The sequence below is a fragment of the Lepisosteus oculatus genome, chromosome 1 (assembly GCF_040954835.1).
Source record: "Lepisosteus oculatus isolate fLepOcu1 chromosome 1, fLepOcu1.hap2, whole genome shotgun sequence".
Taxonomy (NCBI): domain Eukaryota; kingdom Metazoa; phylum Chordata; class Actinopteri; order Semionotiformes; family Lepisosteidae; genus Lepisosteus; species Lepisosteus oculatus.
This window is the reverse complement of record NC_090696.1, coordinates 29930721-29958169: the sequence shown is the minus strand read 5'-3', so window position 1 is coordinate 29958169 and position 27449 is coordinate 29930721. Positions and strand designations below refer to the sequence as shown.

At 36.5% G+C, this 27449-nt stretch overlaps 1 protein-coding gene across 2 annotated transcripts in view; it reads right to left on the bottom strand.

The window, feature by feature from the left end:
• Positions 1-27449, bottom strand: part of LOC102696376 (polycomb group RING finger protein 3) — an 81664-nt gene that overhangs the window by 10197 nt on the left and 44018 nt on the right. For both annotated transcript variants that reach the window (XM_006629518.3, XM_015344636.2), the window contains exons 4-8: positions 17008-17104; positions 11210-11265; positions 9720-9830; positions 7849-7937; positions 618-755 (exon numbers count right to left, since the gene is read on the bottom strand). In XM_006629518.3, the coding sequence (XP_006629581.1) occupies positions 618-755; positions 7849-7937; positions 9720-9830; positions 11210-11265; positions 17008-17104 (491 nt within the window). The remainder of the gene's footprint in view (positions 1-617; positions 756-7848; positions 7938-9719; positions 9831-11209; positions 11266-17007; positions 17105-27449) is intronic.

The window sequence follows — 27449 nt, the reverse complement described above, 5'->3', positions numbered from 1 at the left end:
TTAACTTTCCGTAGTGTTCTGTTCTAAGAGAGTAAGATTTTCTGTACACTCCTGTGACCTCATCCTTGTTTGGAATTAGGGTTTGTTTTTTCCACACAATTTAATTTTCTTCTTTTAAATCAAATGTTTAAAATCTAGCATCTAACATACACAGATATGTTAACGTATAGAAATAAGGAATGTATTTGCATTTTTAATCACATCAATGGTATGTCCATGTAGAAATGTATTTAATCTGAATAATCCAAATTAATTTGGATAATTGGTCTTACTGATAGTAAAGACTGCTTCTTCCAATTTAATAATTTTTCATTTATGGACTTCCAATTAATAAACAGATTTACATTACCTAATGCATAACTGTCTTTCTTTTTAAGGAAAAGATTCCAGGAAGACATTACAAATTCCAAGAGATAACATGGCGATTCTTTTTTTTGCATTTGTGTGTGGGAGGTGTCTCATAAAAATTACAATAAGGCATAGTAAACTTCATAGAAGACTGGGATGAAAAAACACCAAATCTTCATGTGTGTGCCTGTGAAAACAGCAAATATATACACAAAGTTAACACTTGACTGAATGCTGGAAAACCTTCAGCTGTTGCAGTTTCGGATTACCTCGTTAAAGGATGCCAGGTTGAGCTTTTTGGCTATGAACTTCTTCAAGTGTAGGACGGTAGCTTGTGCAGAGCACCGGATCCACTTGCGTTTCAATCCTCGTAGCTTACTGCTGTTGCATTCCAAGCAGATGCTTACCTTCAGGAGAAAGCAAACACACAGGCAGGGACAGTTAATAAGAATTCCCGCAGTCCTCATTATACACTCTGAAGACAGCCTGCATTAATCTAGTGACAAAAGACTGTGACAGCTCAGCATCCTGGCATAATCACTTTCTCTTAGTCTCTTCACCTATGTCTCTCTCTTTTCAGCACCTGAGATACCCGCCACATCATAGTCATTCTAAAGCTTTAAATAAATAAATGCAGTTTATAATACATTAAATCTTTGGGTTTTTTTTTGGCTTTTTCCTTTTCCATTGCATTAGGCAATTTGCTTTTACTATTTTCAAGAACAGCAAAAAGGGCACTGTTAAATGTAAAATTGTTCATATTTTGCAGATGAAGACGAAGAACAAGATCTGATTAAACAAAATACAAAATGAAATTTCCTCTCAGATGTTATAGCTGTGTTTGAAACATTAACTCAAAGCCTCAGTCCTGGCGGGGTCTTGAATCTGCTGGTTTTCATTCCAACTCAGCTCTTAATCATTGAAGCTGATGCCTTTAATTGATCTGCTTCCTTGTTTAGACTTTTAGTTATCATTTTCTGCACTCAGTCCTTGGTTTAAAGAAATACATGAGCAAACAGATCTTTACACACTCTTTGTCATTTTGTCTGTTCTCAATACATAACCAATTTATGATAAACAAGTGGGTATGGATGAATGTAATAAATCTCCCTCCCCTTCAACAACAAACTATTTTCCCCTTCTGCAGAGGTCAAATTGGTTATATTTGAAGTCACACACCTGAATGAGAATTATCATTCTAATTCTAATTCCACATAAACGTTTTTACATGTTACAATTGTTTATGACCTGAAACCAAATATAAAAATTTGCCTCAAATACAGAATTTAAATCAACTAGAATCTGAGTTAAACCACTGGATTGAAAGACATTATGTCCTGGTTGTCTGATAACCATTTTCAATGTCCCATTTCAGCAATCACAATATCACTTTTTATTGCAGTACATAATGCATTTATTTTTTAAATTATGCTTATTACAATTATTTTATGTATATTGCTTTGGATAAATGCATCTGTTAAAAATAACAGATAATTCACCAATGACAAAGAGTATTAGTAACTAGTAGAAGTAGTAACCATGCTGTGACAGCTGATACACTGGCTTTGAAGAAGCAACTAGGATCCTTAAAAACATTTAGCTACTAACAAATTGGGACGAATGGTTTCCATTCGAGCAGGAAAGATGGCAAAAGGCCACTTCTGACCTTATGCGTGTGCATGTAAAAGAACGTGATTACTATAGAATTCACATTTCTCTGAATTAATTACTAGTCCTATAAAGCAACTATACTACTAGGTCACAAGCCAAACAAAAAAAAAAACACAATTGAGACCTAATGGTCTCGAACCTCAACTTCTTTTGTGTAATAAAGTGTACGACTTGGAGTGAATCAAGGGACAAAAATATTTCTAACCAAGTTTAGATTCAAAGTTAAATATAGGAATGAAAATGGAAATAAGAAGTAAAACCTACATAAAAATACAAGGTCACAATCTAACTTCACCAGATTGAAAGAAAAGCTTCTTTCTTCACAAATGCTAACAGCATTGGACATTCAATATCATGATTAAGGAATCAAAGCTTTACTCTCCTGATAAGGCTGTATAGATATAGTTCAGTAGTAGAGCACTACATAAGTAGCATCTGCTTAGTGTGTCTGTATATAACAGAATTACCGATATAACAGAATTCTGTATACCTACATAATCAAGTAATAAACTGTAATTAAATACAATGTTTGATTTAAATATGTGTATTATAGAATATTGCACTATTTAATACAATTTATGATCAGGTTGCTAATCAACAGCTTGTTTCCATAACAGCACAGGAGTTGGTCCCAAATAGTGTGGTTGTTTGGTGTTTTAATTTATAAGTAGCTTGTATTTAATTCAAGCTTAATATTGTCACTGATGTTCAAAAGGGATGCATTTAATTCTATGTTAATGATAATTAGTTTTAATAGCTAGTAATTCAGGAAAGGTTGACCTTTTGATGTGAAGCTCTGTGCTGTGATTCTTGTTTAAAAATTAGATCTAGGACAGCTGTAAAGAGCCACAGAAAACTGAATAGCATGCTTACAAGATTTTTAAGTGGCAGCTGCTGCTTCACTTCAAGCAGGCACTATAGAAAAAGTGGCTAACCCTCATATTTAAATAATTGCTATACATATGGATCAATTCATTTTATAGTCACAAGTTAATAATTAGGTCAATTAATTAGTTAAGTTCAATTAACAAATTAATACCTGTAATAAAAATACAAACACCTTTTATCTTTCAAGAAGCACATTTCGCTATTCCTGATGTGATTGAACCAATTAATTTACTGATTCATACAAACTTGGGGTGGTGCAGTGGCTCTGTGGCCAAGGATCTGCGCCTGTGGCTGGAAGGTTGCCTGTTCGTATACTGGGGCCAGCAGAGGAATCCTACTCCGTTGGGCCCCTGAGCAAGGCCCTTAACCCTACTGCTCCAGGGGTGCCATATAAATGGCTGATGCCAAGCTTCTCTCCCTGTCTGTCTCTCTCATGGAAAGCAAGTTGGGATATGCAAAAAGACAAATTCCTAATACAAGAAATTGTATATGGCCAATAAAGTGATCTTATCTAAACCTCACATTCCAATTCTTGATCATTTAAACGGTACATACACGACCTACACTGGACCTATATGGACAGTAGCCCTTTTGGACCAGGGATGGTTACTTATGCACTACAGGAAGAAGCCCAATCGATTTGTTAGCTCCACACTATACACATTAGGACTACAAGCCTTTCAGTAAATTCAGGATTAACATGAGTTCTTCTGTCTCTACAGCCATATCTGGGCAAACAGTGTGACCTTAGTGAATGCACTGAATACAGTGAACCTTCCTGTTTTGCCTCCAACAATTTAAAAGGTTGGGATTAGGGAAAATATGCATCTAATGCTTAGTGCAGTTAATACTACAAAAGATGTTAAGTGTATTCACCAAGAGCATTATGGGTAATGACCCCCATTCCAATGACTGTAAAAATGCCTTCAGCAGACTAACTTTAAACTTGGTTTATTTTTTCTTTTAAAACCTAAACGCTGAAGTGCTCTTTTTTCTGTTAACTTTAATGACACTGCGGGTGGGGACAAGGCCTCAAAAGCCTGTGGTTCCAAGAGGTGAACCTTTCAAACAACGTTAAGCATACTGTGAAACTGAACGTGACTGTAATCCAACCTGATTACTCCAGCAGAGTTGCATACCATCCTGTTTTGTATGATTATTTTTAAAGCCTGATACACTAATGCAGCAAGACAGGTCCCCGTGTTAAAAAAATGCATCAGAGTCAAATACAAAAGAAGGCCTTTTAAGCTGGCCTGCAGTTATTCTCTTTGGCTTCACATGTCAAACAGTAGTTTTTCCTGGGGCCCCAGGGGCAAAGACTTAAATGGGTTGAGAGCAAATTCTGAAAAAAGCTTTAGTATCTTTGAAAAATCAGACAGAATGTCTTGTCGTTTTGTAAGATGTTTTTTTCAAGTAAAAATATCAATGTCGCACCTCATTGAGGACAATAATGCTCTGGTGGTAAAAACTTCACACGCAGTATGTATACTGTTTACTAATAACATTTATACCCACAGTACAATTAAAATAATTCTAATAATAGAATAATAATAAATAATAATTCTAATTAAATATGTAATATATAGTATATTATAGTCTCAATAGCAGTGATAACGTCCTGTTATTTTCATTTTGTTAACTTTCTTACAGATGGAATGTTTGTTCGCGTACTCTTTATCATCTCTTAAATATTGAATTTAAAGTTTAAATTGATGAGAAAGCATAGAGATGCTTTGCATCACTTTTGCATAGGGGCATCTTGATCACATAACTTGTATAACTAGTACCCTACTTTCATTTGTAAAATAAGATTCTCCAAGATTAGGCTTCTATTACAATGATTAGCAGTGTACAGGACCCTCGGTGCAAAACAAAACTGCTGGAAACAGTATCTCTGCATGTTTCTCAGAATATTCATGTTTAATTCAGGTGCACCATCAGCACTGGGATTTGCAGTGGAACCTGATCATTTTTCTTGACTACCTTCCAAAACTGGAACAGAAAGGTTTACATCTGTATCTCTATTGCTGTTATATTCAGGGTGCAAATTGGTGCAAAAATCACTTAGAAATATCTTATTTATTACCTGTCTGCATAACCTACAGTTACAAGATCATTATTAAAACAAAATCACAATAAACATTTGGCAATTAAATTAGACCTCATTTAACTGCAATGCCACTGTTAGACAACACATACAAGAGAGGTGTATGGTACTTTTAACTTAAGAAAAAACCTAAAACTGACAAACAGGAAGCAGGAACAGGAAACAGAAGGCACAGACTGATCTGATATGAAAAGAAAAACACTTGTTGACTAATATTAAATTTTAAGAGTTGTGAAATGGGGTTTATTCTGAATTTGTTGAGGCTCAAGTGCATCAAAGATGCTCAAGTGCAGAAACACCACTGTGAAAATTACTGTACAGTCTTTTATTAGGAATGCATTGAGATGGCAGGACACTTGAGATTATTCCAAATAATCTAAGTGTTTTTAAGCATTCAAGTCTTTCACTGTCAAAAAACATTTTGATTTAGAAAGAGCCCTACATTTGACAAGTAATTTAAAATTCTGCATAAAGAGGACAGAATATTATGATAGTGGTGTAAAGGAGCTTATTAACAAGTTAAACTCTGTATGTAACACTAATACAATAGAAACAATATATTAGAATTATAGTCACAAACATATTCATACAATGATAATATACTATATGTAGATGATCATGTATTTCTCAAATATTTGACTATAAAATGCAATGTGTTTGCAAAAAATAATGTGAAACTGGTCAATAATCTTACTGGCATTTACATTTTAATTTCTGTTCTATATTCACTTAAAACATTGTCCTTATTATTCACTATTATTAATCAGATCATACCATACCATGATCCCTAATCACAAGAACTGAAGCATATGCACAAGAACATATCAGGGCTAATCACATATGTGTTTTAAAGTAAAATGGTTATTGAACTGAAAATATCAACCACCGTTAGCCCCCTCCCTATTACTTAGCACCTGTATTAAAAGGATTTACTACAAACTCTCTAGATAGTCCATGAGAAAATTTATTATTTATTATTTCTTTTACCAACTGGAAAATCCGATGTTTCGTTGCTAACTTTTTCTTACACTTTGAAAGAAAGGCTATTATTTTGTTTGCATTTCCTTCTCCAAGGTCACATTCCAAGGTTAAGTGGCAGAGGCTGAAACACTGCAACAGCAGAACTGGAAAATCAGAAACCTGAAAGCTGCTCTGAGATTACTGTTCGTGCCTTGAAAAAATGAAATATGACTCATAATGACCAAGTGAACTGAAAAGGCAAGGATGCGTGCTCTCCTCCTGTGCTATGTATGTCACCCAAGTCTCCACTACAAAACTCCCCTGCAATGTGATGTGTGTATGGAATGCATAATATTGCACTAGAGCAGTGTGCACAAATCATGTCTGCAGAAAATCAAAGGCTAAACCAAATACTTTATGCGCATATAAAAAACTTATCGGACTGCACAGAAGTTGCAAAGAAAAAAAATCAGTATTCCCCAATCATAAATATCTGTCTTAAAAAAAACAAGCAACATTTTTAAGAGGTCTACATCACAGCATGGATGATTAGAATCATAAATTTAAATAAACACTGCATAGCTGCAGTAATTTTATCTTGAATTATGAATGTTTTAATATACACTGAATACAAATTAAGATGAATGCTATGAATATCTAATTGGATCAGATATGCTGCATTTTTTTAAACAAACCAATCCAAAGTGGTCATCAGTATCTAAACTTTTTTTAATTACCCTTTCAAACACAAAGCTTTATTTTAACCATACCGGAAGATACTTTACGATCATTGCTATTGCAGATTAAATTAATTTTCTGGATCATATATTTTTCAAAAGAATGCTTTACATCAGGATATGGGAAATGTTCTTCTGTTTTCTTGCTCTTTTAACCATGTCATTGTTCAATTTAAAAACAAATACCCACTGGCAAGAGGTATTACTGTAATATTTGGTAACACCCTGAAGGGCAGGGTAACAGAAGAGTGGTATAATACCATTATAACATTAAGGTAAAGTAAACGGAGAGCAAGTTTGAGGTCTGAAAAGCCACAAGTCTCAGAAATTTAGCTCACCTGAAAAGCACCTGCCTCAGGTATTTAAGGGATTGAGACATACCATTATTGAAAAGTCAATAATTTTGTGGAATAGAGATTAAAAAAATGTACCAGCATTTTCTGAACCTGGACTGGCTAAAGAACATGATTTTTTTTTGCATGGTTTCTCTAAGAAAGACATCTAAGAAGATGTCCACAAACAACCTGTGTCTTGCTGTGTCTAGAAGAAAAAAATCACTATACAGGTCCAGAAGGTTTCACATCATTCAAATTAAGTGTAATTTCCATTATTTTTAAGCACTCTGTAGAAAAATAATAGTGGTTTATTACTTAAGACAACTACAGAGACTTATTCTGAAACTAGTTCACTGTATATCGGTCAGGATCTCTCAGTCATGAGAAATAATCCATACATCTGTGACCAAATAAAACATCAAAAAATGAAAAAAAGCTTCATAATGTATGTTTTGGGGGCATTAACCATTTTTAATGTACTGACTACTTTCAGTAGTCGTACTTTTGAAAGAAATGGGTGAGAGGAACATTGGAATGACTTGAAATTCTGTGCCCCCCTGTCTAGGTCTAAATCATTACATTACATAGATTTCATGCCGATCAAGATGTTTACAGAACGACTAATTTGCATTTGGTTCATTGCTTACTTAAAATCTTATTTCATCGTAGCTTTCCAAAATAATTTCCTGTTTTACTTTTTGGTTGTAGAACAAGTTCTCAAGAGTGAGGCTTAACTAGTCTGATGGACTTGTAAATGCAAATTAAAAAACGAAAATAATAAATTAAAACCACAGAATAGTACCTGTTCATCGCTTCTGTGGTAATCATTGTCTTCATCTTGCTTCTCTTCTGCTGTCTCTTTGTTCAGTGTGTCCTCTGGTTTTGTATCACCTATGATTATTGGAAGAAAAAGATGTAGTCAATAAGCAGATGCAATAATTTGCCAAAAATAACCATAACCACAGAAACCCACATTCCAGTATTACGCTCTATGTAATAATAGACTAGTTTAAGCATTCATAGCTTTCCAATTTACATTAAAATGATGTACAATTATAAAATCTTAATCAGCTTCAAGGGCATAATTAACTCTTTTCACGATGGAAGTAATAAGATAATTGCATCTAGAAAATAGATACCAGGTGTACAATGCGTATCGAGAAATGTGAAGTATAAAGGACAATGAATGCTGCATATTCAGACAAAAGACTACACATTGAAATTCAGGATGTGTCCCTTAAAACACCGTTTACATTTCAAGCCAGGTAGGTAATTAGTCTGAGCCTCAGCTCTGCAGAGAGAACACAAAAAAGGTCATGCAAAAGGAGGACGGGCAGGAGAACAATGGAGTTATTAGAAATATTCTGTCCTAATGGACAAAGATGAGGTCAACACAAGGACCTGAGACAGTTTCTTGTCACAACTAAATATACATGGATTCAGTGACATCTTTCATATGATCACCTATACCAGAAAGAAGACTTAATATATACACTTTAAAAACATAACTGAGTGCCAAATATTTAAGACATGAAGCCAGAATGTAACCAGGTCTGTAAGCCCTTTAGGTCTGGAGTTTGACACCTCTTTTCTAACCAGTTAGGCACTAGGGGATGTGACTGCCCTCTGAGAAGCAAGTAAATCTCCTGTCTACAGTGAAACCTCAGGGAGAAGAGAAAAACTGGTCTGACTGAACACAAATAACATGTCTTCCAGGATAGTACAAGCAAGCTGTGGTGACTCAAGCTAGAAACTATAAAAATATACCAAAAAGTAAATAAAAAATGATGTTATATATATATATCAGATTCCAATTACCCTGGACAAACCTGAAATTGTCTAGTGTTACAACTTAACAAATATGCACAATTTCATGAGAACACAAATTATCCCGTAGTGCAATTCACATGTCTCAGTAGGATACAATACCTTTGATTACAGTAAATAGATGCAGAAACATTTGTATTCTGAAAATCTTTAGTTTACCTACTTGTCAGTAGGGAAAAAGACCCTGAGAGATAATAGCATTAAAACAAACGTGCTTTCACTACAGAGGATAATTCATTCATCCAAAATGAAACCCTATGCAAAAATAATACATACAAAATTGGAACAGGATATCTAAATACACTGCAGCAGAACATTTCTTATTAATATTTATTATTGCAAGGTTGCACTTTATGTTAAGCCAGGACATCAGGTGATTAATCAATATATCAGTTACAATTTTAAAGTCATTGACAGCACTTAAGGCAGGCTGGGGACATATTCCAGTGTTGTGATCACATTAATGCATTTGTGTTATTTTCCCACTCAAAGTCAGCTTTAAAAATGCAGAAATATCTTAGTACCTTAAACAGAGTTCCTGCTATTTTTTCCAGAGAAGGATATGATGAAATTCCTTAAACTTACATAACTGCGTTTAGAAACATGCATTGGCAATCAGCTTTATTATTTTGCTATGGATAACTTATTTAGCTTAACTACATATAAAAACCTAATGTGGTATAACTGAGCCATCACATACAGTATCTGTAGACATCAGGTGCCTGTACATTCACACAAACTTCAGCACAAAGTCGGGTAAAAATGAGAGTTGGTCCTTTCAATCATAGAAGATGATGGGGGTACAGTGAACTCTGTTTCAAATAAAGAAGCAAAAATGTGATCTACCATTTCGCTGAGGGTCTAAATGTGGTTTCATGTTACAGAGTTCCCCTTTGATGTCTCCAGGCACTTCCATTCCCAATTTCTGATAGAACTCTCTCTGCTTCTTCATTTCCGCTGGAGAGAGAGAGAACATGTTTTCCATCTATTTCATTGTGCTCAAGAAGCAAAAAGCATAAGCAAGCATTGCTTAGGTATCAAGTAATTAAAAATCACTTAACACAATCTTCATGCTGCCGGTGACCTTGGCCACCTCAGGTCTTGTTAAATGAAATCCAAACAATGGTACCCTTAAAAGAAAAGACTATGCACATTTTCAGCAACCAAATGCTTTTGTGATTTTTGACAAGGAAAAAGTATTTGGTTAGTCAAAATGTAAAAGATACGACAGTTTGACAACAACAATATAAAAAAGCTGCATATTGTTACATATGGAGCCTGGTGAGGTACGTCTGCAGCAGTTGTGACTCAGGATTTCAAAGCACTTGTAGAATGCAGCCCCAGAAGGATCTGTATTGGCTTTTGTTTCAACCTTTAGCTGGTGGTGAGAGACTAACATTAATTATACAAAGCTTAAATATATGGAAATACACACATACACTCTTATCGGCATACCAAAATCTGAATACATTGGGTAAGAGCAATTTTGATTAACTCCTTTGGAACCTCTGGAGAATTAGAAGTCTTGGCTTATAAGGATAAGGAAGCTTCCTCAAAGATATTTGCAACCCAAAATATTTTTAAAAAACTTCAAATGTAGGAATGGTTTACTTTTGTGTTGATTTCTCAGAACAAATAGTCTTCATTTCAATTTACAGATTAGTAGTCTTTCCTACCAATACAGCACCACATCACAAATGATGTAACAGAGTCTGAATAAGACTTTTTGCTCCCAGACAAAAAAAAAACTAAAACAGTACTGCATTGGTGGTGGTGGAGTCCCCATTCCCTGTAAAGCGCTTTGAGTGGAGTGTCCATAAAAGCGCTATATAAGTGTAAGCAATTATTATTATTATTATTATTATAAAAACGCATTAGTGATTACAATACTTACGCCAGTAAAGTTGATACAAAAAACACAATTGATTTGCCTCCAAAAATGTTTTTTTACTATAATGATGGCAAGAAATGTAACTGTATAGCCACTGCAAGTATGGAAAAGACTGTACACTACATTGCATTTCTGTTCAATCAAACATGTTAATATGTACAGCTATCCTCAATAAAAGGTGGATGTTAAGCTACCATAAAATACATCTAAATTTCATGAGTGCCCAGTCTGGTATACTTTAAAGAAGTGATCAATAACTTGTAGGATTCCAAGACCACAGCAAATTTGGCATTAGCCTGAGGAATGAACACCATCTTCCTTACACTTCCCTCTCTGTACATCACGATACAGAGAACAGACAAATATACTCAACAATGTATTCAAAGATTTAGGTAACATTCTATAACACTTGCATCACCATCACCGGTCTCATACAGATACTAACCTTCTTGAAGCCCAGGCACCAGTTTGTAGACGATGTCTTGCATTGTTCGGTCATGGCTACGAGGAGACGAGAAAAGTATCTGAGTATTTGAATTCTATATTTACTTATGTTTATCAAGGTGAATAAAAATTGATCTAAATCATATGTTTAAAAAAACAAAATACAGCTTCTATTCATTGCCAAAACACAAAAGGTATCTCATGAAATTCACTACCATTTTCCAGGTATACTCTACCCCCCTCTTTGTGCAGTGAGATGACAGAGTATCCAGGGCATAATGTTGGTGATCTGATACAAAAAACTTATGGTTCACTCTGAAGAACAACTGCCTTGTCTGCCACCCATGTTTTAAGTCATATTAAACAGTATATGTCTTCGTTATATAAAAAAAGTATATTTTTCACAGAGCACATCATGTTAAATAATTATTTGTACAGTACAGTACCATAAATCAGCCAGTTACTTCTAGCACCGCAGTTATAATTACCCAAAACACGTTTGATTGCATGAACACCGAGAAACTTGGTTTTCATAAGCAAATAAATAAATTACTGGAAATTACATAGATAACATGATGAATAAAAACATTCTTTCCAATAGCAGCTGCTTAGCTGACAAAATAATGAGAAAATGCACAATTTTGTAGCAGGAGACCAGAGAACAAATTAAGAGCAACATTCTAGTGAATATGTATTTCTGTATTTCGGCAAACAAACTCCAACTTATGGCAAATTTTGTCCTTGTGTTTTTTTAAATAACACATCAGATCTCCTGGAGCACCTTCTCAGGCTACTCATATCTACATATTTTGGGGCAGAACAGACTGAGTGATCAGAAAATCTAGTTTTTTTTGTTAGCATCTTCTCAGATGAGATGTCCGAAATACACCTTCGTTCAGAGGTTGGTATTGTATTTGTATATAAACACCAGCTGGTGGGAACAGATTTCAAATAAAACAGCTGACCCCAACCCCACTTCATTTATCTATCACAATTTCAGTGGCCCTGCATACTTGGTGGACACATGCACATTAGTTTCCTTTTTTCTTTTAGTTTCCAGACCAGTAGTGCTGTGGATAGATCTGGAGTCTAACAGTACAAAACTAAGAAAATTAATTTTAATTTAAAATGAGGAGAAACTCAACTTAACTTTGGCGTATTGCATACCCAGGGTAATGATAAAATGTCAAAGTTCCTTTCATTAACTACTGTGCTGATAAGCTCCATTAACCAGACTTTTGAAAAAGGAGTTGAACTCAATTGTAAGTTTTTCAAAGACCAAAGAAAATTATTCAAATAAAAAGATTGAGGTCTATTCCAAATGGATTTGTTGGTCTTTTTATTTATATTTAATGTTACTGTGAGTTTTAGTAGAACAGAATTCTATATATAAAACAGGAAATGGTTTTAGCAAAAGTTTTACATGCCAACAAAAAAAGGCTATTTGACATTTTTGGTCTGAATAATTATCAAAAACAGCTCAGATAGTTTGAAAGCAAAAGGAAAGGCTTTAGAATTTGTATAAGCCTTAAGTGGATTGTGCACCTATGAGGCAGCCATGTTCTGCTGTGAAACTATTAAAGTCATTAATTGGGTGAAGTCATATGTACTCATTGGCCCTTAAGTTAATCAAAAAATTAAAATGACCACAAATCATGACAGCCAACATTCTATAACTATACCACTGCATATCAAGTGAATGTTATCAAATCACAAAATAATGAATAAAGCTTTGAGTTTGTTGAAAACTGCTTATAAAAAATGTTGTTGTGGTTATTTTTTAACTGCAGCTTATGTGCTCCATCAAAAATCTAGACAAGACTAACATAGTAAGTCCAGTTTCTATTAAGCCTCATTACATTCAAAATGTATAGTGTTTTCAGAATATATTAGCACATACAAGATAATTAATTTACAGCACAGAAGCATATAAAAAAATCTTACACACTAGAAGTTGAATCACGTACCAACATTTTTTTCAGAAGTTCAGCCGGAGTCTGTTAATGTTTTTATAGTAATTTATTGCTTAACATATTGCTTTTCATCCAAAGGGATACCAAAGCACTGTACACATGGGAGGGAACCTTATTCATCCTCCACTGAAGTGCAACACCCATCTGAGTAATGCACAGAAGGGAAGAATTGCTTCATATACTAAATTAAGTGGGAACTTTCAGAAAGGAAGAGTGTACAAAAGCACAGCATGGAGTTTAACCAGGACAATTGGTTTAGTAGCCTTACTCTTTTGACAACACCAATGAAATGCTTAATGGTTCAATGGTTCAATGTCACATCCAAAGGAAGGCACCTCTTACAGCAACGTTCCTGTTCACACTGGGGAATTGATTTTGGATATTTTCATTTTGTGGGAAGAGAGCCGCCTACTATTCTATGAAAACACTTCAAGTAGCAACATGGATTTATTTGGAGGTCTCCCATCCTAGTGCTGATCAGACGTAGCCTTGCCTAACTTCTGAGATCTGACCAGATTAGGCCATAAAAAGTCACAGACTACAAAAAAGTAATAAAAAACTGGTTAATGTTCCAGATGGACAGTACAAAGCAGACAGAATAAAGTTAAAATTAAAATAAATGTGATGGACTATGCACAGAAATGAAAATATGAAACCATTACAAGCCTGCATGTGCAGACCAACTCATGCACATCAAAACTGGTCAGTTTAATAGTCTCAGGAACCACATTGCTTATAATTATGGACAGTGGGACAATTCAATTAATGAAAATTATTACAAACAACCAACTTCCTGAGAGAAGAACAACAGGAAGCCTAAGATAAATCCCTGCATAACATTCACTGATGGCACTGAGCAGATGCCAAAGGGGCTGGGATTCCATCACGTTGCAAAAACCTTTAATGGACTAAAAATATGACAACCATCAGGCTAAAACTATTTTACAACAGTGCTGGCTGCAGTCAAGTCAGAAAAAATAGTGCTGATAGAAAGTGCTGATGTTTCCACAGAAATGATAGGAATCCTTAATTTAATCAGTTTTTCTTTTTATTCAAGAGGTTAGAGCACTGACATTCCCCTACGTGAAATTGTTATTATGATCTCTAGGAACACAATACATCAATCTTTAGTGCAAAGACTGAAATCCCCACGTAAATATATCAGGACAGTTTACTACACTGATTTCTTTTTGAGAGGGTATAATTATCTCCTAATGCAATCTGAATATCCAATAACATCACAACAGCGTAACTCAGTTAATTAATAACTACAAGTTTGTTGCAAAGCTGTACAGAAAATTGCTTGATGCCAAATAGAACTTGCACTTACACTTTTAATTTTTTCTACATTCTCTGTAAAGAAGGACTTTGATGTGCTCCTAAAAATAAACATTAGACTCTCCCTCTTTGAGTTCTTTTAATTTCAGGTCTCTCCGGTCCATTAGATGAAAAGTACTGTTTTAATTTTGTTCTCACCAGAAAAACAGAGCATTAGATTACTTGGGTTATTTGTAAATGGCAAATTATCTATTCCAGCAAAACACTTCTGAAATTCTGTAAAAAAAAAAACCTATTAGGGCTGAGAAAAAACAAATTGCATGGTTAAAGTACACCAGTGTAACATATGAGCTTTGATGACTCTCTCAATGCTATTTTATGGAAATAGTTAACTAAGGCTGCAAACATTATGCAAAACAAATTGCTGTTAGACTTTTTAGCATCTACTAAAATTACATATTTTTCAATCTATGCAGTTAATCTTGGTGCAGTGAAAATGTATCTCAGTTGGAACAAAAAACACTGCTGGCAGACAGCGACCCCTAAAGGACGCAGATGGGCCCTTACAATTGACACTCCAAAGACAAAAGAAAAGCATCACACGCTGATTTGGCAGTCCCTTCTCTGAAGAACACAGCGTGAAATGGCACCTGAATCAGAAAGCAGAAAGCCAAAAAAACAGCAATCCAATTAGTCTCTGCTGTGGGGCTGATTAGTCTGTGTATGATAATGTCAACCGCTGTATGTGGCCATCATAGGTTATAGAAAATAATCTTCTGTGAATCCATGAGGAAAAAAAAATGATGAGCAGGATTACTAGTATTCCTAGTGAGGACCAAGAAAATGAATGTATAGTATACAAAATAAATCAATGAAATATAAATTCAACTGCAACTATTCTTGCATTCCATCCTTGTCTCCCTTGCATTACTATCCGAACCTTAACATGTGGAAATGTGTAATTTTGTACGGATATATGAGAACCATTATTATACACAGTAGAACTAGCACTAGAAGGCTACAGAATTAAACTTTAAGGTGAAAAACTGTAGTTTGGGAATTTAAATGCTCAAACTACAATCACCTTACTTGTCAACAGGTCAAGAACAGCTATTAAAAAGTTAAAACTACTACAGTAATTCTATAACCTAAATGTAAAAATAATGTGTTACTATGAGGTTTTTAGAACATTATGACTGAGTAATAATGCTAACGTTCACTCCATTGGCTTGTATGGCAAATTGAAAAACCCATCGCAAATCCCAACTGGAGTTTGGAAGAAAGCTTTCTAATGAAAATGCAAATGTGTGGCCAAAGGTTTTTTGGTGGGACAATACAAAATTGGAACTTTTTGGTTTCAATGCTGTCCCTTAAGAATAAGAAAGTGAATGCCCTTGAATGGTCCAGTCAGATTAAATAAAGATTACTTTATTAGTCCTATACAGTTTCTTGCATTAGGAATTTATCTTTTCGCATACCCCAGCTTGCTCTCCATGAGACACACGGATAGGGAGAGAGAAGCCTGGGGTCAGAGCGCAGGGCCAGCCATTGTGCAGAGCCCCTGGAGCAGGTGGGGTTAAGGGGCTTGCTCAGGGGCCCAACGAAGTAGGATTCCTCCGCTGGCCGTGGTATACGAACTGGCAACCTTCCAGCCACAGGCACAGATCTTTAGCCACACAGCCACCGCTCCACCCTAAAAGCCTTTCACCTCTATTTAGGAAAGGCGCAGATCCTTAGCCACAGTCACAGTCCTGATTTGATTTGAAAAACCATTGAAAATCTGTGGAATTACTTGAAAATTGCGAGAAAGCTGAAAAGAGGTTCCCAAGCAATCTGAGAAAGCTTCAGAATATCTGCCTGAATTTTAAAAAAGGCCTATGCATCATTTTGTAAAATCACAAAATAGGGCACCAAAGGAAAGCCCTCAATACATATGCAAGGCACTGTATTTTTCCTGTATTTTTTATTTATTCCATCTTGCAGTCTTCCATTTTGTAGTGAGTAGCTAATTGATCTAATGATCTCATCCAACGGTTTCTTTAAAGAAGCTAGTACACCAGCTACAACAATATGGCTGGGTAGCTTGTTCCATACTCCTAAAACCATTTGTGTAAAGAAGTACTTCCTGTTGTCAGTATTAAATGCCCTTCAAAAGAAGACCACTGGATAGACATTAACCCAGCTTTTTACAGTGACGTGTATCGGTCCATAGCAGGCAGGTCTTTGCAAACTAAAGCATTTATTGGTTAATGTCTCTTCTCTATGAACATGAAAATCTGACATTCAATACTAATAAAAGCTGTGCTAGAGAACAACAAACATGTAATTCTAATTCTGATCCTCCTTCTAAACAAAACTGTTTCTGCCTAGAAAGCTATGGCTAAAAATGGACATCTTTAAAAAAACTCAATGTGTATTTTAATTGGTGAATTGCTGAGGTCACTGAAGCAGCCCATTACATTTTGTGACAGGCTTCAGGGAGCTCCAAGATGCTGCGGGTTCCTGGTCTTTTTCCAGCAAAAGACATCAGATGTGCACTGGTACTCACCCAATGTACTGTAAAGGATGGCTCTGATGAATAACAATTCTGCACGTTGGACATGTATTGTTCTCTTCCAGGTACTTCACCAGGCAGCTCCTGCAGACTGCACAGATAAACAAATAAATATGAGATTTAAATTCATCCAGAGTAACATTCTTGCAGATATAAAAAATAACACTCAACACTTGAAATGTTTATGTATAACATTATCCCACTTAAAATGTATATTTTCACAAATACCTCTGTTTTTATTTAAATCTAATTGATCTGTGTTTAGTATAGCTTTTTAAATTTAGCAATTTAAAGTACCTAGGGGACTGCAAGTAACTTAGGTATGTCAAGCATTCAGTTTTAGAGGACTAAGGTCTAATAGTTCAAATGGACAGGGAGTGTCGAAGGGACATTAATTGTGTCATACAGTTGGCAAGACATTTGTAGACTCAAAAATAAACAATATACTCTTTTAATTTAATAATTATTTTAGATATAATTTAGCTTAAAGGTGCCTATTAATGTTATTTTATTAAAATAATGCTAAATAAATCTCTCATAGTGTATCCTTTTCACATAAAGTTCCTTACTTTACTCCTCCATTTATTTTTGGCTGCAGGTCTCCCTCTAGTGTCAAGCACAGAACAGTTCAATAACACTTAACCCTACATGAATTTGCACTATTTTACTGCTATAAATCATGACTCAATAACACATATTAGACCCATTATCTAAAATGACTAAGATAAAAAAGACTACCACACAAATTATACTTTTATACTTCTCTCAAGAAATCTGCTTTCATGCTTGCTTTAAGAATAGGATTTATTATTACCGTATAGGTTGCTAATAAGGAATGAACAAGTAATAGGTTTATTCCATGCTGAAAAAAAGAAGAAAGAGAACACAACGTTTCGGCCGTGGAGCCTTCTTCAGGTGTCAGGTGTCACACCTGAAGAAGGCTCCACGGCCGAAACGTTGTGTTCTCTTTCTTCTTTTTTTCAGCATGGAATAAACCTATTACTTGTTCCTTTGTAGCCTACGCATGCTGACGCAGCTACCCACCTGAACTAATAAGGAATGAAGGTAACTTGCATTTTGTACCATGAGATTCCTAACTATAAGTGGATTTCTTACACTGCTAAAAATAACATATTTCCTAAAAACTTTTGTTAAGGGAAGAAAAAGTTATCTAACCCCCTTCAGAAGGGGAAAGGTATAGCTTTGCTATTAACTGAGCAGGTGAAACACCTAAAAGCCTAGCGTACTGAAAGATTTTACCAGTTTTGTCACATTTATGTGACAAACAAACTTGTAGTAATATAGTCATAATTTGACTCCAAATTGAGCTTCAACAATATGGCTGAGGAACTTGTTCCTTATTCCCACAGCACTTTATGTATACTGGCAACATCTTGAAAACCAGAAAGAAACCCTGAAACTGCTTAAATGTTTTATTTTAATGAATTAATAATCATGTGAATGAAGTAAAGGTTAGTAAAACAGAATATACATTATTTTAGGGTTCAAAACAAGTTGTAGTGATGAAACTTGCTAACAACTAGCAACTACATTTTCATTTTTACAATACCGTACAGAAATAGAGCGAAAGTGATGACCCTCATTTTGCACAATAAAAGAACAATAACCAGTCTGAGAACCGCAAACTGAATGGCATTGGCGAAGATTAATACATGTAACTGAACTTCTTGCTTGGCATGTTTTAGCCTATTTATGCACTCCATGCTTTAAGATCTTGCTGCAGTTATGCTGCTGCAAATAAGACAATTTAGTAAACAGAGCTGTGCCCAGTCTCCTTACCTTTCTGTAGTTTCTCCATAATTTATGTCTAAACAATGCTAAGTAGGTGATTCTTAACACATTTAAATGATACTATAACAAACACCCCCACACAAAAAAATACTTTCTACATACCTAAAATAGGCTAGGTGCAAAACCCAGACACTGGTTCACGTTTGATGCCACTAACTACCCCATAAAACTTCTTAAGCGCCCTCTTAATAAGTCAACTTGATTAAGGCCTTATATGTCATAAAAACCTCAGAAGACACTTATTACATATTACAGGACCAATATTGACAACTTCTGGGCTAAGGCCTTTGGTACAGCATTATTTGCTCTTTAAGCTGTGGAAATTTTATCAAGAAACTAGGGTCACTTGCTGACATTTGTTTAGAGATTTAGCAGCTTCAAATGCTAGGTCTGTCTATGCTTAGAGCAGAGTAAAAAAGTGCCAAACGTTCTTGCAAGTGTAGATAATGTGGCTGATTAAAATGTAATTTTACACAAAAACATATAATTGCAATACTAGCAGGTAGGTCCCTTTTCTAGCCATAAAAACCCATGGGGAATGGGGGGGCAAGGGCCACCATTTTTCTTGACCATCCGCCACTGGAAGTGGTGATGTGGTCAGCACCATGCTCTGGTCGGCCTATTACCCCCAGAAGGATTAACCCCTGGTACTTATTTGGAAAGCAGGCTGAGTGGACCTGGGAGACGTCTGGGAGGAATTAGAGCAAGCGACATCAATTGTCCTTACCTGGGATTGAACCCAGGACCTTCTGGTCAGGAACTAGACGCCCTTGCACTCTGAGCTACCACCGATCCAATTGCAATATTAGTAGACTATGAAAATCATTTGTGAAAATCTAGTGAAGTCCTAACTATTCATAGTTCCTCTTTATTGGTTTTAAAAAAGGAATCAAGAGATAAGAAAAATGCAATTCTAGATTTTTTATGGAATTATTCAACTTAAAGGCAATTTAAAAATTTGCTTTAAGTCAACAATTCTTCTGACATTTTAGAACAATACAAATCTTAGATAAAATAAAAATTAATAAGCATTTATTTCAACTACTGAACCAAGGTATCCTCCCAGTTACTGTGTCAGTTATAATATACCACAGAGAAGCCGTGTCCCTTAAAATTTAAGAGTTGGAATGTTGCTCCAAGTACAATCTGTCACCTATGACGTGACTGACAGAACAGGGTTCATAAATGTTCTTTCATGAACTCAATGATTCAATTTGCTAAAAAAGTAGATGTATTGTTTTCATAAATCCTGACAAATGGATTTCACAGAACATAGCTGAAAGCTATTCTGCAATTAAAAAGCAATCTTTGACACTTCGTCAAGTGTCATCTTTCAAGTTAGATGTAAACTACATGGCCACATATGGAGAACTCCATTATGTTAACTGTTTATATTGTTGAAATTAATAATTACATAAACTCAGCATAAATGTTTTCCTATTTGCTCTGTTGAGTCACTTTATGCTCTTTCATTGTTCTGCCTTTTTGACTCCTTTTCTATTAACAGCTGTACTAGAACTATGTGTTGAACACAATGGAAAAATGCATATGGCCGATGCCCGTCACCTGATCCACCAGTTTTTTTTTTTAAACAGGGCACTAAATGATTCTTTGAATGAATGCATGAAATAGGAGTAGTTGCATGACTTTTATTTTTAGCTACATTTCTGGTTCATTCCAAGAGCCCATTCACAACTGAATCCCACATCCACAGAACCCCTACTTTCAATGTATAAAGAACTGATTCAAAATAAATTGTTAAATAAACTGTTAAAAACAAGTAAGGTGCATGAATATTTTAAAGTACTGGTGTGGATGTTCTTCTATCTTTGTAAATTTAAATTAGCTCCAATATAACTCATTAATAATACTGAAACCAGCTTGAGACCTTAGGATTTGCACACATTATAGCAACTGCACTATATTTCTAAAAGCTTCTAAAACTGACAAATTATTCTTTAATACTTTGTAATTTCATGGGGGCTAATTAGTACAGTGACTGGGGACACTGTACTGTAGAAAGTGGCATCCTTTTGATGAAACATTGAATTGAGGAGTTTTTTTTACTTTTTGGAGTGTTCTCGCTAGAGCCCTGTCTATATCCCACTATGGCTTTGCGTTTGCATGGATTCTCCATAAGTTAAAGTAAATTTCACACTGAATTATAGAAAGAAAAAACAATGTTTTGACACTGGGACCTTGATTACGTGTGACTTCTCTCAAGATCTGCCTTTTTTTCTAGTGATGTAACAATTTCTCTGTCCTGTTCACAATCTGCTGTAAAACTGGGCTGCAGGTGTACATGAGCTGCCTGACAACATGCTGGTAGATACTGTATTGAAGTGGTGTATTAAGTGCTCTTTGGGAATTTCTGATATGAAAAGCACCATACAAAAAGAAAACATATTAATAATTGCCTTCTGAAAACTGCCAGGAAGCAGCTCTATGTTGTACTTGCATTTTACCACCACCAGGTAGAGCCACATAGCAGCCCAAATAAAGTCTTTCACCTCATTTGAACTTTTTTTTTTTACAGGGAAAGCTACAGAAGTGTACCACATAACACTGCTTCTGAGACAAAGCAAAAATACAGGAATACCACAGGTTGTCATGGAGAACAGGTGCAGCTAAGGAGATTAAAGCAAATGTAGAATTCTCATATCAAACAAGGAGAAACTTTCTATAGTCTGGCTTTCTTTTTGTGCTATAGAGACAAATTTTCTTTTTTCTCACCTAACGGTTGGTACAATTGATTTCTCTGCGAGAATGTTGATAACCTTTTAAACTCCAAGCAGCTTAAAACATTTTTGCAGCCTGTCGAAAAAGTCATTCAACAGCCTATTTCTTTCTTTAAAAAATTCTTTTGTTAATGTCAAACCAAAGGTGTAAAGGTGTTCTTGGAAATCAATTCTTGTAGTGGTTTGAGGGAAATGAATTCCTTTTGAAAACCACTTCCAAACATTTCTCCTTTTTAACACATTTTCAACAATCTTAAACCACTAAACACCACAGAAACCTACAAAACACACCAAATGAAGAAATCACTTACATTTAACAACTATTCTCAATTTTCACATTTTTCTTGCTCACTGAAAATGGGAAAACTGACTTCTACGTCTATCACAGAGTATTTCTGGTGGCCTGTTGAGCGAGCATATCTTCCAAACTACGAGTTATAAGTATTTAAGTGCTGGAATAGATCTGATTCTAAACTGTGCATTTATAAATAACACATTGGTCACAACACAATATAAAATTAATTGATCAATTCACTCAGTGATGGCAAAAAATACTTAACAAAACATCTGACTTAAATCATCAAAGGAGGGATAATTTTTCATTAATCATTGTTTAGTGGTTACCGAGTTATTTGGTGAACAAATAAGTACACACCTACTGGTAAGCTTTAAATAAAAACAGCATCCCCTAATGACCCACCACTGCTATTTACACAATCTTGCTGCCAACAACACTACTTCCAAAGTTCTGTAGAACCTACCCCTTGACAAATATCACATTTGGACTTCCCCATCAATAAGTCTCTAGTACAAAAAATTAAAATATCATTTTGCACCACACTCACTGACATCCAGCAGGGTGTTCTCCACACAAAGTTTTGATTCACTGCTGATGAGGACTTGTCTCCTTTGCTGACAAGTCCATCTGAGGTGTTTGCATGATACCACCACTGTTTTTCTTGATTTTCACCAGGTTTGACATTGCAGTGATTTGGTTTAAATTTTCTTAGAGGACCAGAATGCAATACAATGCAATGAGCACAATTTGTCCAAAATGAATGCAGATATAACTCAGACTGTTGAGAAACACACATTGATTGGCCATATCATTCAGGGATAACAAGAGCTAACCAATAAAAGGTTAAATATGTTGACAGTAATAACCTAGTCAATATTAGTCAACCCTGCAGAAGGGAGTTCTAAACCAAGCAACCTTCATATATACTGAAAGCAGACATGTTAATTATCAAATAAAATTAATATAAGCAAAGTCCCAAGTAAAAGTATTTCAGATGCTAAACCTTCTAATAATATCTTACACTTATAAAGCACTTTTCTGGACACTCCATTCAAAGCCCTTTAAAGCTAATGGGGACACTCCTCCACCATTATTTTGCACCACATTAAATAATGATTATTACTGTCAATGTGCAGCCCCACGTGGACGATGCGACGGCAGCCATAGTGCACCAGTACGCTCACCACACACCAGCTATCAGTGGGGAGGAGAACAGAGTGAAGAAGTCAATTCACAAATGGGGATTATTAGGAGGCCATGACTGGTAAAAGCTAATAAGAAATCTGGCCAGGACGCTGGGGTTACACCCTACTCTTTTCGAAAAACACCCTAGGATTTTTAATTTGTTTTACGGTATAGTGTCCGCATTGCTATACTGAGGGATCAGGACTCACACAGACCACAGGGTGACACCCCCTACTGGCCCCACTCACACCACTTCCAGCAGCAACCTTAGTTTTTCCCAGGAGGGTTCCCGTCCAGGTACTGACCAGGCTAACACCTGCTGAGTTTAAGTGGGTTTCAAGTTATGAGTTGCAGTGTAATATGGCTCCTGGCCAATCATGAATGTGTTGTGTCATAATTAGGTGTAGAGGAAAATCCACGTGGCACGTTCCTCACTGGTGGGTCATTTTGGCCCTGTCTATGGATTAATGACAGGTGACACCCAGTCGGGCTGCAAGACTAAATCTGCATTCCTCCTTCAGCTGGCATTGTGCTCATCAGATTCCTACACCAGAAGCATTCCAGCTGGCTCACAGGAGTTGACCAATTCCTGGCTATTATTTGACTATTAAGGCATTAAGGCCAGCCATGAATGCTCATGTATTCCAAGTGACACTACTTTACTCAGATTTTGCTCAGTTAATAGAATTGACACTTGTTTTTTATACTAAAAAAAAACAAATGCATAAATAGTGATAGGTTTCTTGTGATGCATTCCAGAACAGATGATAGTTTCTTCCTTTATAACCAAGTACAGGCCTTGATGTTAGATGAAGTGTGAAAGCAGACTTTTATGTCTTCACACACAGAGATGAGCGAGTGCTGACTGATTATCAACTCATGGCACCTACATGTTGTGAGCTACTGTTATTAAAGTTTTCAAAATCAGAAGAGCACAATACAGCAGCATTCCCCTCCTCCACCCACTTGGCAGTTCACAGATTAAACAGAAGCATTATCCAGAAAGGATTTGACTGCTTCAGTTGCAACAATGCGTGCTTTCACCTCCACCTCACACAGACTCCCCCAGCACCATGGTTCAGAACTATAGAGACCTCCATGTACATCGTATCAAGACAGGATGGGATCCAGGGATACAAGGGGAGGCTGGATACTTCCATTTCAAATGTTCTATTTATGTTGTCTGATAACACATATAGTTTGATTCTAACTAAAGGTGTGTTTGCTACATAGAATACCTAGGATGTGTACCTCTAAAAAGATTATTTTCAATACAAAACTGCACATTTAATTCACAAACAGTAGTTACTCGAATGTGCAAAAAATAGCCAATAAAAAATGTATCAAATGATTAATTTCCCAGGGTCATGAAGGCCTTCACACAATAAGGAAAATCTCTGTGGTCATTACACTGATGAGACAACTTCTGATCTCCACCATCAACTCATCGGGCATATTCAGTCTCATCACAGGAACATATTTCTGAAGATTAATGCGCTCAATGTAAAGATACAGCTTTTGCTCATTTTTACTATTCTTTTTATAATAGAAAACTGTGCAGAACTGTATTTCTATAATGTTTTCACACTTATATTGACTTGCACAGTGTAAATTGCACATAAGTATACCTATGATGTATATATATAGTCATGACTGGAGGAAGAGGGGCACATTTGCATTTCAGCAAGGTTAGAAACATCTGCCCTTACCAGACAGACTACCTTACTACTCAGGTTCTGAACAATGAGTTTTGTTTTATTACTTAGATGCCCTCGGGCTAGATGGCAAGTAAACATGATGACCAAACAGATGACTAAATGGTGTTCCTAATAATGTACTCACTAATTCATTCACAGTAACTCATAAAGACCTCCATAACAAATAATAAACATTGAACAGTGGCTAGGCTCTCATATGTTAGTGAACCATTATTAGAAATAAGTGGCACAGTGGTGAGCATTGCTACCTAGCAGGGCTGTAGCTCTGGGTTCAATGCCAGACCTGGGGTGCTATTGCCATTGAATTCCTGCTGTGTCTTAGGTTTCTGCCAGATTATCCCATTCCCTCTGACAATCCAAAAACATACTTGTAAGTTAATTGGCTTCTGGGAATAAATGGCCCTGATGAGAACGTGTGTTGCCTGCAATGGACTGGTATCTTGGCCAGGGTGCATCACACCTTGTACCCATTGCTTGCCAGGATAGGCTCTGGCTGTCTCACGATCCTGAATTAGATCCAAAATGGATGGATGGTTCCCACTCACTAGAGGGCATCCGTGTTTTAGAGAGAAAGGGTAGGATCTGTTTTTACTAGGATACAGGCTGTGCTCTTTCTTCCCAGTTAAAGTGTTTTCTGGTGCATTAAAACTACAGGGACAGAATTTTGTAATTTTGCAAGTCTGAAGTAGAACTCTGAAACCCACCAATTTTACAAATTTACATAAAATGTGCTATATAGTTACATGGAGTATTGTTAACATTGTTTTGTCTCCAAGTTTGGACCTTATTATTACTAACCGTCAGAATAGTGACAGAATAAAATAAAGCACATGCTGTACGATGCTCTGTAATCCCCGACTTTAAGGGGTTAAAATATTAATCTTATTTGCTTGCAAAGCAAGATGGTGTCAGATTACAGATTCTGTCTCGATTATTAGCACCCTGCCATATCTTGATTGTATAGTACAGCTTTTTCCCCCAGTATACACATCGGACCATATCAGGATCTTCAGGATGGGCATAAATACGGGGACGTGTTGCAGCCTGTGGCAGGGATTACAGTCAATCACAGGCTACAGGTGCGGCAGCCAGGAGATTGACACGAACAACATATCACTGCCTGATGAGCTGAACCATTTCTGTGCCCGCTTTGATGCTCTAAACACGGACACTGCTGAGAAGGCCCCAAGCGTACAGGGTGAGTTAGTTCTGAAACTTTCAGAGCAAAACATGCAGAAAACTCTGAGTAGGATGAAAATCCGTAAGGCTGCAGGGCCTAATGGGATACCACCCTGCATCCTGGGATGTGTGCATCCCAGCTGACCACAGTGTTAACGGACATCTTTAACCCCTCCCTGTCACAGTCCATTGTCCCCAACTGCTTAAAAAAAAAACACCATTGTTCCACTCCCCAAAAAGGCAAAAGTAATGTGACCGAAGGATTACTGCCCAGTAGCATTAACATCTGTGGTGATTAAATGCTTGGAGAACCTGGTGTTATCACACATCCACTCCTCCATCATAGAGTCCCTGGATCCCTTGCACTTTGCCTTCCAGAACAACAGATCATTGGATGATGCTGTCTCCCTGGCTCTACATATAGCCTTGGAACACCTGGACACTAAGAACTCATATGTGAGAATGCTGTTTGTGGACTACATCTCAGCATTCAATTCAATCATAGCCAGCCAAGTGGTGACAAAGCTCAGGGGATTAGGACTGTGCAACTCTGTCTGCAACTGGCTGCTGGATTTCCTAATCGAGAGACCACATGTGGTGCAGATAGGTAATAAAACATCAACACCACTCACCCTGAGCACTGGCACCCCACAAGGCTGCTGTCTGAGTACAAGGTTGTACTCCCTATTCACTCCCGACTGCACAGCAAGACACAGCAACAGCCGCCTCATTAAATTTGCGGATGACATCACTATAATAGGCCTGGTCAGCAATGATGATGAGTCCACTTACAGGGATGAAGTTGGACAGCTGCTGAGGTGGTGTCATAATAATAACCTGGACTTGAATGTAAGTAAAACAAAAGAACTAATAGTGGACTTTCAGAGACACAAGCCTCACACTCACAGCCCACTCAGTATTGATGAAACAGAAGTGGAAACAGTCACCAGCTCTAGGTTTTTGGGAATTCATTTCTGATTACCTAACCTGGACTGTGAACATGGACATTATCTTGAAGAAGGCTCAGCAGCCCCTCTATTTCCTGAGGTGCCTCATGTGATGGGGGATGCAAGTATATGTCTTGGTGACCTTCTACCACTGCACCATCGAGAGCATCCTCACCAACGGGATCACCGTGTGGTACGGCAACATCTCTTCTCAAGAGAGAAAGGCACTGCAGAGAATGGTGAATGAGGCCCAGAAGATCAGCTGTGGTCTCACAGAGATTAAACAGCTCTATGAGGACATCTGCTGTGGTAGAATTCTGGCCATCACAGAGGACAGTCACCACCCCAGGCATGAGCTCTTCACCCCACTCGCCTCAGGCAAGAGATACAGCATATGGACACTTACCACTAGATTCTTCAACAGCTTCTACCCACGAGCACTGCGATTGGTGAACACATTTGTCTGTTCCCCTCGGACCACACCTACACCATCTGCCTCACTGTAATTTTATTTATTGCACATCTGCAGTTATTGCTAAGATGTCTGCATTGCTTACAT